Source organism: Puntigrus tetrazona, chromosome 19 (genome assembly GCF_018831695.1).
Source record: "Puntigrus tetrazona isolate hp1 chromosome 19, ASM1883169v1, whole genome shotgun sequence".
Classification (NCBI taxonomy): domain Eukaryota; kingdom Metazoa; phylum Chordata; class Actinopteri; order Cypriniformes; family Cyprinidae; genus Puntigrus; species Puntigrus tetrazona.
The window spans coordinates 19330776-19344296 of NC_056717.1; the positions used below are offsets into that span (position 1 = coordinate 19330776).

The 13521-nt window shown below is 38.1% G+C and overlaps 1 protein-coding gene across 1 annotated transcript in view; it reads left to right on the top strand.

The window, feature by feature from the left end:
* Positions 1 to 1461: 1461 nt before the first annotated feature.
* Positions 1462 to 13521, top strand: part of col22a1 (collagen, type XXII, alpha 1) — a 44961-nt gene continuing 32901 nt past the window's right edge. The window contains exons 1-4 of the mRNA XM_043217225.1: positions 1462 to 1612; positions 5021 to 5175; positions 5436 to 6002; positions 13282 to 13362. Of these exons, the coding sequence (XP_043073160.1) occupies positions 5085 to 5175; positions 5436 to 6002; positions 13282 to 13362 (739 nt within the window). The 5' untranslated portion in view covers positions 1462 to 1612; positions 5021 to 5084. The remainder of the gene's footprint in view (positions 1613 to 5020; positions 5176 to 5435; positions 6003 to 13281; positions 13363 to 13521) is intronic.

Consider the following 13521-nt stretch of genomic DNA (forward strand, 5'->3'; position numbering starts at 1 on the left):
GGTGTAGGGCTCTGCTGTTGATATGTTTTACTGTGCATAAAGATGGGATTTAGGGAGTTCGGAAAGTGCATGTTTGTGCGGTTTCGTGTGTGTCCGATGTCTGTGAAAGTACTCTGCGGTGAGACGTCCAGATGAGACGTGAAAAGTAAGACAGGAAGAAATAGGAAAGAGAGAGAAAGCAGGGGTCTTCAGAGGCACACGGTACACACAGGATATCTGGCGTGTTCATCCTCAGAGAACAAGGCGATCAGACAGCAAAAACTAAAACTTGCCATAGAAGTCCTGCATGTTGAAACGAGCTCAGTCTTGTTAACACAATAATCTTTTAAGGTACGAAAAGTTATTTTTAATTAGAGATTAACTCCACTAATGCTTTGACGTTTAGGCAATGCTTGTGTTTAAAGCGATTAGTGCAATTCTAGTCTCTCTGTCCATCCATCCATTGTTCTATATACCGATCTATCTATCCTTCTGTTAACCAGTCATACCTTCGTTTATTCTTTTATCTATCTGTCTGTCATTTCTATCTACTGTATCCATCCATTTACCAGAACATTTCTTCTATTGTTCTTTCTATCTGTTTGTCTACTGTAACAGTATCTACTGTACCTAACCATCATCCAACCATCATCCATACATCCATCATTTATAGTTTATTATTCTATCTACTGTGTCCATCCATCCACCTGTCAAATTCTGTCTATTCTATCTACTGTATCCATCCATCCATCCATCCATCAAACCAACCATCTGACCATTCACATGCCATTCTATCATTCTTTCCATCTATTTGTTTGTCTATTCATTGTTTTGTTGTTTGTATGTATGTATTTACATGTTGTATTCATGGTTTTTCTATCTGTATATGTATTGTTCTGTCTATTTAATCAACCAAATAAAAATAAAGCTAAATAAAGTGGTTTAGAAATGGGTTAAACTAAAGAATTGGGACAGTTAAATGGATAGTTGACCCAAAAATGTACTTGCCCAAAATTCTCCCGAATCAAGACCAGTATTTTATTTCTGAATGTTGCACAACCTTGGAGCTTTCACACTCTGCTCACATTCCCTTAATTTTTTAACTTTTCAGTTCTGGAAATTGAGACACACCACTTCATATAATGAAAGCTCAATATAGGTACAAATATTGTGGCTAGCGATCACCATTGGTAACCTGCGGTCGGCTCAGCCTGGCCTGGAGACAAGAGGGGAGAGAGCAAAGGAATGGGAGTGAGAGAAAAAGAAAGAGATGAAGAGAAAGAAAGTGACAAAAATATCCCGGAAAGTTGCTCTATAATTGGCACGGTCTGTCATAGCCCTATTTTATGTGCATGAGCAGGGCAGGGCAACCATCTCGTCCCCACTGAAACCCAACACTTAGAGGAGCAGTTCCTCGTCCCTCCCACCTCCCAGCAGAGGAGAGCAGACTCCACAACACTCTTCTCCTCACTGCAGGATTACTGTGTGTGTGTGTGTGTGTCAGCACACCTGTGTATGACCTTACCTGGAGCTTTATTTCTAGGAGGATGCTGCTCTGATACTTCAGGTGTCTGCGAGGTGTGTTTCTGGAGGAGGGTGAGGAAGATCTTGTACCTACGGATTGACAGTACAGGTAAGGTTTATCACTCGCAGAACCTGATTTTGCTGAGTGCGATATGTTCCTCGATCAACATCTTTATTGACTGCGGAACAACATTGTGATTAACCAACCAGATTTGGAAAAAAAGTGAAGTGTTCTGTGCTTGTACATCAGTACCATTCATCTATCATTAAATCTGATTTTAGGCATTACTCATGAGTAAGGTAGGTTTAGGTGTAGAGATCCGGTCAAGACTAAATTATTGGATTAAAAAGTTGATCACCAAAATATGTTGATCCAGGAACACATCAACCTCAGAAAAATCAGGGCGCGCTATATTATTCATATCCCAACTGTAAACATGTCTATGTTACAATGTTTAATTTTTTATATTTTACTCTACAATTTTTAACCATCCTGTCTTGATAGCTCAATCTACAACTAGCACAACTTCTTTGTGCTTCCACATTTTTTTTTGGAGAACTTTAGAAGAACTAAAAGCTGGTTTTCATATTTCAGAAGGGGAAGAGTGTAGCTTTCTGGTTTATTCATCTGCAGGTTGCTCCCATGCTGGTCGTTCAGAGTTTGGCTGGAAGCCGGGCCCTGGAGTGTTAGTGGAGACAGATGCACTGAAAGATTTCAGAGGATCAAAATTAGAAATGTACATGCAAATGATCAAATCAAAATAAGCTGTGAAAACTGCAAATTGTTAAACAATGAAATTACATGAATAACTAGGTCAGTCACTAGGTTATAGAGCTCATTAATCAAAAATAGTATGTTATACTGTACGTCTAATAACTAAAAGGTGGATGATGAAAAGCATGAGCTGGTAACCAATAAGCTATTGAGTTGGCAAACCAAAAATAGCATGTTAGACTGTATGTCTAGTAATGAGCGGTTTGTAACGAGTTCAGCCTGTAACCAAAATATTGTACACTCTACACTTCTGTACCTATTAGGTTTAAATATGTACACTTTAGGTACTAATATGTATCTTTAAAGTACCAAAATGGTTCCTTTACGCTTTTTGAAAAGGTACCGTCCCAGTGACAGCTTTTGTACCTTTATTTCTAAGAGTTTAGGCTATAGAGCTGGTAAACAAAAACAAAAAAAGAAAAAATGCCATACTGTACATCTACAAACAAATAGGCTGTAAATCAATCCAGAAAAAGAAAGCAGGTCAAAGGCCTGGTAATCAAAACATTGTAGGACGAGTAAAATATTTTAGAGCCGGTAATTGGATATTGGCTGGGGGGTAGGTAATCCATAGGTTATAGGTCGTAGGACTAGTAATGTAAGAAAACAACTGTTGCCAGGAAGGTAAACTAATGATGGTCGATCACACATTGAAGAACTATATAATAATCCAAATAACAATTTTAAACCAAAAATAACATGAGTGCATGAAACACAGAAAATGAAATATACCTGGACCTTCATTCTGGACACTAACCATAAAATCTGTACTGTGAAATGTGTTTTAGCCAACATTTGAACAGAGGGGCTAAAAACAGAAATGGGTGTTCACTCCCACAAACATTTCATTTTAGCTATGAAAAGAATTTTGTTATTTTGATCTCTTTTTAACCTAGTGCGGGTCCATTAGTTTTTAGAAAAAAGCAGGTAATTTAGGCTAATAGCTTTACCAGAGGGTTGGTAAAACAATGTATCCTTTAATACCTTGGACTGCCAAACTGACTGTAAGTAAACAGAAGCCTTTGAAACATTATACGTTCAACATGAATGAAAGGAGGTTACAGGTTGCTGTTTCTTTCCATAAAACATAAATGTTGTTTACTGCAAATATATAAACGCTCTGGATATACTTTGGGACAGTAGTTAAATGAATGCGGGATACTTTCATAGCATCAAAGAAACATAAAAAGACCTGCTCTGGTCAGAGGATTCAAAGAGCTCATCGTGCCGAGAGATACTGTGGACTTTCAAGACCAAAAGCAATGAGCAAGCAAGGCTTTCTGGGGCATTTTGATGATAATGCAAACCTTCATGAAAAAAATGAGGGAGAGGAATGAGATGGAAAGCAACAGAGAAAAGACACTGAATTGTGTGAGAGGACAGGACAGCAGTTCACGAGGAACAGGACTGTCTTCATGTTTGCCTGACAGGTCAAAAAACATCCAGTACTGGAAAAATATAACTTTCAATTCGCTAACTAAATCAATGGCATTTTTACAAGGCATCAGAGTCCCAGTTCGCTCTATTGTCCTTAATGAAGGTTTTGCAAAAACAATGGTAATTTTATGCACCTGAAAGTTAGACAGTTTAGATGAAACTGCCTGTGAGGATGAGATGCCACATCATCAAGGCTCTGCAAACCATAATTCAATGCTTCCCAACACTGCTCACTCATTCTCTGATGACAGTGTGCTCCCTGGGGCGTACTATATACCACTAAATCAGAAGAACACCCTATTTACAGAGAAACATCGGTTCAGCTTAGCCAGAGGAGTGTGGTTAGTCACCAGGGGTGGAATGTATAGTTAAGTGAATGGGGGAATGAATTACGGTTGGACATAAAACTTTCCTGGATTTTTCTTTCTGTGACCCCTCCTTGTTTACTCTGGTTTGCTGATGGAGACCTACTATATTTCATTATCTGTTCTTTATAATATTATGCCGTTTTCTTAAATACATATTTCTCCTCATATGCGCACCATAATTTTAGGTTAAATTCTACTGACTATAAATAACTTTGTAACCACATGTTAACTACATGTCAACTAATTCTCTTTAACTTGCAACCGCATATCCACTAACTCTTAGAGTAGACTGTTGGGGTAGGTTTAAAGTTAGTAGAATAAGTTAACAAATACTTGCATAGTTTTAATATGTTGTATGTTGTGGACCCATCAAAATAAAGCGTTAGAACGTATTAAGTAGGCAGTCTAGTAATACTTTAATGACTGTTACTTACTGTTAATAGAATGTCTAAACTATCAAAATAAAGTGTTATTGAACTTTTGCTAATGTGTATGTCAGAAAACACGCATTATTTCTTCACCATGCACTTAACAATATACCTGGTAGTTTGTAACTACATTTCCAGAAGTGTCCATCACACATATGGATGAAGGATGAATCTCATGAAAACATATAAAACACATACTCAAAATAAGATGCAAATAATATATAATTATATACACATTTTTATGTAACAAAAAATGTAATTGATTATTTATTCATATATATTTATTTAAGATTGCAGTATGTTTAAAAAATAATTTAAAGTATTGTGGAAAGTGAAGTGGCAACTTAGAAAGTACAAATCAGGATTAATGTGGGCTGCACCGGCAGTACATCAGTTAGTGCAGAGCTAACATGAATCATACACTCCACTTCTGTTTGCAATCGTTCAATATAACTCAGCTCAGAGTCCAAATGACTGATCACCTCACAATTGTTCTCATGTCTCCTCAGGAGCAGCAAGTTGATGATCATCGCACCTTAGCAGGAATATCAGCAAACAATAGCAGAGAAGGAGATGAAGTTTCGATTTGGGCTCAGGATCTCTTTGGTCCTGAGCATACTGGCTCTGACTCTGTACGCAGGCAGTGTTGAAGGACAAAGGGCAGGTGAGGTCACATACTAGCCTAAATATACAGTTTTCATGACCCCTAGCCACATCTCTGTTTAACTTTAGCTTGGTGGTTCTTGGAGTCTGTTGTAATGTGTGCAGACTGAGGTTTTGAACCTGACATACTAGTAGCTTCGAGTTCTTTGCAAAAATCACCATATGTACTATCCAACCGGACCATGGCGGAAACACAGGCCTCATAAATCTGTGGATAAACTGTATACACACAGTCTGTAAAATTTATGTCCTATGTCCCAGGTTGCAAGAATGTCCACTATGATTTGGTATTCATCTTGGACACCTCTTCCAGTGTGGGCAAGGAAAACTTTGAGAAGATCCGGCAGTGGGTGGCAAACCTGGTGGAATCTTTTGACGTAGGTGCGGAGAAAACGCGTGTGGCCGTGGTTCGCTACAGCGACCGTCCCACCACCGAATTCAACCTGGGCAGGTACAAAACCCTTGGGGAGGTCAAGCGTGCTGCTGGGAACATCCGCTACCTGGGTGGGAACACCAAAACTGGAGATGCCATCAGCTTCACCACCAACAACATCTTCACAGAAAGGGCAGGGGCAAGGCCTGCCAGTCAGGGCATTCAAAAAGTGGCAATCTTATTAACGGATGGCAGGAGTCAGGATTTTGTTTTGGAGCCATCAGTTGCTGCAGCGGCTGCTGGAATCAGGTTGTTCGCCGTAGGGATTGGGGAAGCTCTCAAAGAGGAGCTGGAGGAGATTGCAGCAGAGCCAAAAAGTGCTCATGTCTTCCACGTGACGGACTTTGATGCCATTGACAAGATCCGGGGCAGGTTGAGGAGGAGACTCTGCGAGAGTGAGTATTGATGAGCTTTGCACCATGTACTCGTTCCAAAACTGGGTTTTCATAGGGATGCCATTAAACAGGTGTCCAGACCTGTTCCTGAAGAGCCGCTGACCTGCAGAGTTTTGCTAAGTTTAAGCTGGAGCTAAACTCTGCAAGATGTCGGCCTTCAAGAACCTGGGGCCTCATTTATCAACAGTGATTAGAAAAGGTTATATATTTTATCCTTCCAATGAAATTTAGAACATGCCTAAGTACAAGAAAATCTGTATTCATCAAAAGTCTGCATGCATTTCTTATGCACATGATTAAGCAATCATTGTTGATAAATGGCAAATGTTCACAAGTACCATGTTCGACCATGTTCACAGTCATTTGCATTTGGAAACACCTCCAATTAAACCATATATGATGAGAACAATTCCCTTTAAAAATCACATGATTGAAACCCTAGAAAACACTCTGTGCTCTCGCCAAGCAGATCAGCACAATCTTTAAAAACATGCTCCCATGCGGAGTTCAATTTTTGCCAAGTCTTCCAATAATGCAAAGATAAACCAAACATTTTTTACAGCTGTCTTTTATAGAGTTTGACACCAATTATGCGACGTGTCTGTTTAAAACCAGAAAAAATGGTAACATTTGTTTTTTCCTAATTAAAGGAAACACAGGACATATGTGAATTGCTTAATGCAATGTAGTGTAGTATAGTGTCCCTATTCTACCACTAGATTATCTGTATACATATGTTTTGGAGGTGTGCTTATATTTACATACATTTGTGTGTAAGTACAAATTAGTAGATCCCATGCTTTGCATAAAACTCATTAAGCACACATATGCGCATATGCATGGTTGAAAAATGAGAAGCTTTGTCATCAAGATCTATTTTGCCTCAAACCCTTCTCAAACTTACCTGCCTATAGCTTTCTTTTGAACCTGAAGTCTTTGATTAGCTGGTTCAGGTGTGTTTTATTACGGCTAAACTTAAGCTCTCCAGGAAAGTCAGAACCTTTCAGTGAACAGTTCTAAAAACAACAGTTTAGAACATTTCGTTTTTGCTAAAGAGCCTATTTCCACTTATTTTTTGTGCAGTAGAAAGTTTCTTGATCAGGGGTGTTCAAACCTGTTTTGGAGGGCCACTGGCCTCCAGAGTTTACAGGTCTAGAAACTTCCAAGCAAGTATGTTTGAGCTAAACTTGGCCCTCCAGGAGATAGACTGATCAACACTGTTCTTGACTGAACTGTGCATGCCAATAAAGAAACTTTAGAGAAGACTTTCTTTAAACAGTCAGATATAGGGGGGAGGCTTAACATGTAATTGACTTGACATTTAACTAAAAACATCAGTCATTTAATCTGCTTTTGTTGGCACACGTTTCCATTCACAAGAAGGTCTGTTCTGTGCCATACAAGACTTGTTGAACAGGAACTGGAAGCTCTTTGGTCTGGACATTTTTGTGGTTTCTTGCTTCGGTGAGCTCTGAGTAAAGAGGTGTAGTAAGTACAAGACAGCTCAAGTGCTTTTCCAGATCACATCTGCTCCGCAGGCAAAGATAACCTAAAAGTGCATGTGGGATAGTCTTCGGAGGCCATTGCAAACAACAAGCTTGCATTAAAACTATGAATATAGATACAAAAATACATAAACCCGAACCGTTGAGGTATGTGGCCTGTATTGACCGTCCAAATGCAAATTATGTGTACACATAGTATGTTTTTAGTACTGATGGATGTTCAGCACACCAGACTTGACATTCCTCACTAAAATCAGCGAAAACAGGAGAATGAGGACACCTGCGGCTCTTTAGTTTAAAGTGGAAATCTGAGTCTGTAGTGGCCGAGCGATCCAGTGCTCTTGTGCCGTAAAAGCAGTATTAAAACACGACACACTTTTTGTAAAGGCACACTCTTTAAACAATCATTGGCATTTGAAGAGGTTGTAATACAATCTGTTTCCATGCCTTATTTAAGTCAGACAACCTTGTGGGAAGACTTGGCAGGGAGATGGAGAGATAAAAAGAGAAAGAGATAAACCCAAACCTTGACCCTGCCCTGATTCCAACCAAAAGTCTTTGTCTGAATGACTCTAACCACATACATGACTCAGTGTACAGATAAACTTGAAGATCTCATCTCCAGCTATAGACTTTGTTGTGCCATCAGGGATTATTCTTCAAGAATTTAGGAAGGCTGAAACCTCATATCAGGTCCAGTTCTGTGATAACCAAGATCATCTGGCACCAGCGTTGGCGGCTAAGAACACTGGTGGCTAGAAAACATGGCATCTTCAAGGTCCAAGTTATTTTTGCCACGAAAATTACAGTCCTAATGTTTCAAGTGGAACTAGGCTCCACAGTACTGTTTTTACATTTTAATCTCTGGCTTAAATATGTTTTATGTGGAAAGATCAAAAGCATTGCGCAATTAGTATTCTTTTAATTTCTGAATATGATTACCAATAACACATTTCTGTTCTAACTTGGGATGAGATCGATTTTTCTCCGATTATAATTCTTAATATTGGCTAAATATTGCATTGTGGCATATATGATTCAAATAAACGTAAATTTAATTTCATTTTAAACAAATAGTTTTTGACCAAGATGTGTTACAGTAATGACAAAATATCATTAAAATAATGCTATAATGCTGGGCCATTTTTTTTACCATGCTTGAAATGAATTAAAAGTGTGTGTTTGACTGGGTAGTTTCATCACTTAGTGTATCTGGGCTTTGGTTCAGGTCGGTGGTCCTCCCATGGCCACATCATGCCAGATCTGTAATCAGTGGTGGGACGCAGCTAAACAGAACAGCAGTGCACTGTAATAGTGTTGGGTGTGCTAATTTCCTCATGTTTGCTTTAGCATCTGTTGTTCCGGTTTCCTAAATCTAGTTTTGATTAACTTAATGAGCATTTCAAACAAGAGAGAAAACATTTGATTAAGCTTTTCTCTTTCTTGTGTCTCTGAGGGCAGCTCGCACACTTGCCTGGAGGATTCGGATATGCTGTCCACAAAGACGAATATTTTGTGTTGGACACAATAATAAAATGGGATAGTTTCTGTATGCCTAGTGCATCCAAGAAAACTGGGATGCAAGGTGTTGATACTGGCATTAAATGTGTTGCTGTGTGGTTGTTAGGGTGTTTTGGTTTCTTACTGGCTATTTGAGTACTTTAGATTAGCGCATAATTCCATGACACAGCGCTTTCTAAAATGTTGCATCATTCTCCAGCCTGAAATGTCAAGGTGGTTAATCGTTGATTTTCTTGATCAGCCTTTACCACTTGGGCTTTTTTAAGCATGAATAATGTTTGAGCTTTCAAAATAGTCTTTTATAAAATAAAACTAAAGACACAAACTGTCCAGTGCTTTTGCGTTCATTACATCGTTAACCAACAACATCTGGAAACACTTCAAAGGTGCATCATGATTTATATTCACGTATAAAATATTCAATAGTCATTTTACCAACTGATTATCCTTAGCATCTCTAAGATTTTTATGCGATCCAATCGTGATTTCATGTGCTTTAAGAAATAAGCACGATAAAAACAAGAAAATAATGCAAAAGTCTTTGGAAAATCAATGTGGAAATCTAGTAATCTGAAGGCTATGTTCTGTTCAGTCCATCGTTTTAGTTTCATGGCCACTCTCTAAATTACAGCCTTCATGCCACAGCTGAAGGAAGTTGCCCTCGATAGAGCTCAGTTAGAAATCACTCATACATGCCACCATTTAAACAATGATGCACTCCTGGCTTTAGATTGCCTGGTCATTTCACCAGGCAAAGGAAATAGGTGTCTCAAAAACAACTTGTGCTTTTTTACCACAGTCAGTTAGCAGCATGCTAATTGTTGTGGCTAACTTAAATAGCCTACCCACTAGTTTAGATTTCTGGCATGACTAAGAACTAGTAGTAGTTAGTAAGCAACCTACTTCTTGTGTTTTAGAAAATGTGAGGAAACAACATTGACTGTTTGAAGTAATACAGAAAAATGGACCTTATATTTTTCAGCCTATTAAGTAAGTAACTTTGCAACTACTTGTTAACTAGCAGTCATTAGAGTATCAGTAGACTGTCTGCATAATTTCTTCTAACACTTTATTTTGATGGGTCCACCAGAAACTTTGTAAGTATATGCCCAAGGTCTACTGAGAGTTAGTAGACATATAGTTCATTAGAATTCATTAGAATTAGTTGACGTAGTTACACATAATTAGTAGAATATCTTAAGTGGACGATCAAAATAAAGTGTAACCTAAAAAAAGCTTCTTATAAATTGACATTTTATTTCTCAATATTACAGTTTCATTGTACTTTTGAGTCAATAAACATAACCTTGAGTATAAGAGACTGCTTTCAAAAGTATTAAAACATCTTAAATATTCCAAACTTTTGGTATTGTAAATCTGCCAATGATACGTGGATATCCGCTGCACTGGTAACATAACTTTGGCTCGCATAACAGATACAACACAAATATAGACAGCCAGGTGCTCTTTTCTCCAACCTTTATTTATCCTTGGGTGGGCGGCTGAGCTCTTTATTTTTTGGCGGTCAGGGTGATGTTTGGATCGGGCAGGGACTCACTCGGGGGGTGTGGGGTTTGGGAGAGTCACGCTGAGGACACTCTATCGGACAGAGATGTAATTGTGTCAAGTGACCCAGCCTCTGTAAAGTGGAATTCGTAGAGAAGTTGAGGCCTCTTAAATGCTACAAAGCGCTTTTTATAGGAGCGATTAAAGAAAATTACAGGGTCTGATCGTACATGATTGTCAGGGACACGATCAGCCGCTGTGGTTTGGGCGTCTGCCTGCTTCGTGCCAAGAGTGTGTGCATGTGTGGGAGAGTAGGAGAAGGATTTAAAGAAAAAAACAAAAAAATAATAACATTAAAATCATTTAATCAAATGTTTCGGTTTTATAGTATGAATGTTGTGCATCATTCTACTAGTGAAAACCTTTTCAGGATGAATGGAAAACTTTAGGCCTAATTACTGTAACGTCATTCACACATCATTTACTTTAAATTTGGACCAGTTTCTAATCTGAGACTAATTCCCACTCGCTTTCTCTATTTTCAGTTTGGGCCGAGGTAATATAGGTGAAGCTAATCTTAGTTAACCACTTTATAATTTTACACCTGGAAACCTAAAACCAAATTTTGACCACATCATGTCCTTGCCTGTCCAGAATAAATTAGTCCAAAATAAAAATGATTTGTTTACTTGACTTCATGTCCTTCTAACATTATGTATGTATGCGTTATTTCTGTGAAAAGGCAAAATAATTTTTTTTTAAAGAATAGTATAGGTGCCTACATGTACTTTTACTAATTTACTAATTTAAAAGTATAGAACATAATGATAATTTTATGATTCTTTTATGCCTAGCATGACAGATGCAGACGATGCCATATGGAAAAGTTATCTAAAAATTCTTAACAAATGACTACTTTTGTGTTTTGAATGACAACTCAATTTTTATTCCTGAGTAAACTATGTTCCTCTAAAAATAACAACTACTGGTGCTTGTGGGTGGGTTATCAGACACACAAAGTTCACCAATCAGATCACCTCTACATAACTTCCTGTGCTGCTTCTTTTCTTTCAACTAAATGTGACGAAGTTTAAAAGAAATGCAAGAAGCGCTTGTAGTAGCTAGGCTAATATTAGCATTCTTCCTTAGCACTAGCAAGTTCTTCTCTGCAAATAGTACTTTCTCATCACAGATGCCGTAGTAAAGCAAGTCTGCTGGTGTTGCGTTTCCTCTTGTCATCGCTGCCGTCACTAGCTGTGCGTCGCTATTTGAAATCTGCCTGTTTGTACATCTTAAATTATCACCGTTGCGACGTTAGCATAGCAGCGCTCCTTCAAACTCACTGGACCAATCAGTAACTTTGCCCATGTCTGTGTGCCAGCATCCTAGAGTCATAAGTTATGCCACCGCGTCTACACTGAGTGCTTGGAATTGACCCTCTAACAGTCTGTCTTCAAGCACAGAGTGGAAGATGGATAATATTACAGCGGCAGTCACTCTCAACTGTTCATTTCCTTCAGCTGCCAGTAAAATCATACCTCTTCAAAGTCAGGAATGTCTACTGCTCAGAAATGTAAATTATGGTGATATAATAAACACGGACTCAAATGACGCCATTTTTTCATAGTGGAAACATGACATGTATATAATACGATAACTTAATGGTATATTATTTATTAATATTAAAGGAACTATTTTTTCGTGTTGACATCATTCACTGAAGTGAACACAAAAGATATTTTAAAGAATGATGTTAACCGTTGATAGTAATTGGCTTCCACTGGAGTGTGTGTTAATATGTCTATACTTTGAAATGTTTGAAACTCAAAGAGTGAATAGCAATAGAAAGTCAAATCACTTGGTTTGTAAAAATATGATGTTCCTATTGACATTTATGACTTTTGATGACAAATTTGAGCATAGTTTGAGACATTACTGAGCTTCTGAATCTCAATAAACTTTTAAACTCTGCAGTTTTTAAAGACATTAAAGGGTTACTCGACACCAAAGTAAAACCTCAATGTCATTCCAAACTGTAAAAAGCTTTATTTGTTCTCAGATATTTTGAAACAATTACGTCTGTCAAGGTGCAGAAAAGTATGAAAGATGTCGTCTGAATGCTTTATGTGTCATCAGTGTTTCAGCCGTAACGCTATGAAGCTACAAGCATACTTTTTGTACAGAAAGAATGCAAAAATAATGACTTTATTCAAAGATTTACATCCGGTGCTGGAAACAATGTCATACATCAGTCGTTCTGCACGCAAACAAAGCCAACATCAGATGAATGAAGTTTTTTATCCACTCACAACACTTGCTACAAGAACACAAGTTTTGAAATAACTTACCTAGGTGTTTTTAAATTTTCTATTTAAATGTTACATATTCATGAGTGTAAAGGTTTGCCATCACCAAAATACCACGGCAGATTGCCTGAGCACCTGGAGCCAGTACAATAAAATGTCAACAAACGATTACATTTCACAATATGAATTATTGATGAGGTCCGTTTCCACAAAAGCAGATGTTTAGAAATTAGAGGAGACCCTGTACTGTTAATAAGGCACAGACTGTATAAACTCAAAATGTTTAACATTACCTTAAACAGAACTAAAAATATTACTTGTCGAGCTAAATTGCTGTCCATAATCCAAACACCTGTGGAGCGCGGTGCCGTTCATAAGGTTATAAAAACAGGTGTGTATCCAATGTTACGTCCAGCCATAATGTTGTGTGTCTCTCCACAGATGTCCTGTGTCCAAACATGAAAGTCCAGGCGGGTCGTTTTAGGCCAAACAGCACAAGTGCTGGACTGACAGAGGTCCCAGGTAATGGTTTCTCTTCTTCTGTTCTTCTCGTAATGCTTTAGTGTCAAAGTGTCGTGAAAGCCCCTTCAATATCATATCAATGCACCGTACTCATCTTAAATGGTTACATGGTGACATGAATAGTTATGAAACTGATTTATAATAGCAAAGACAAATAGT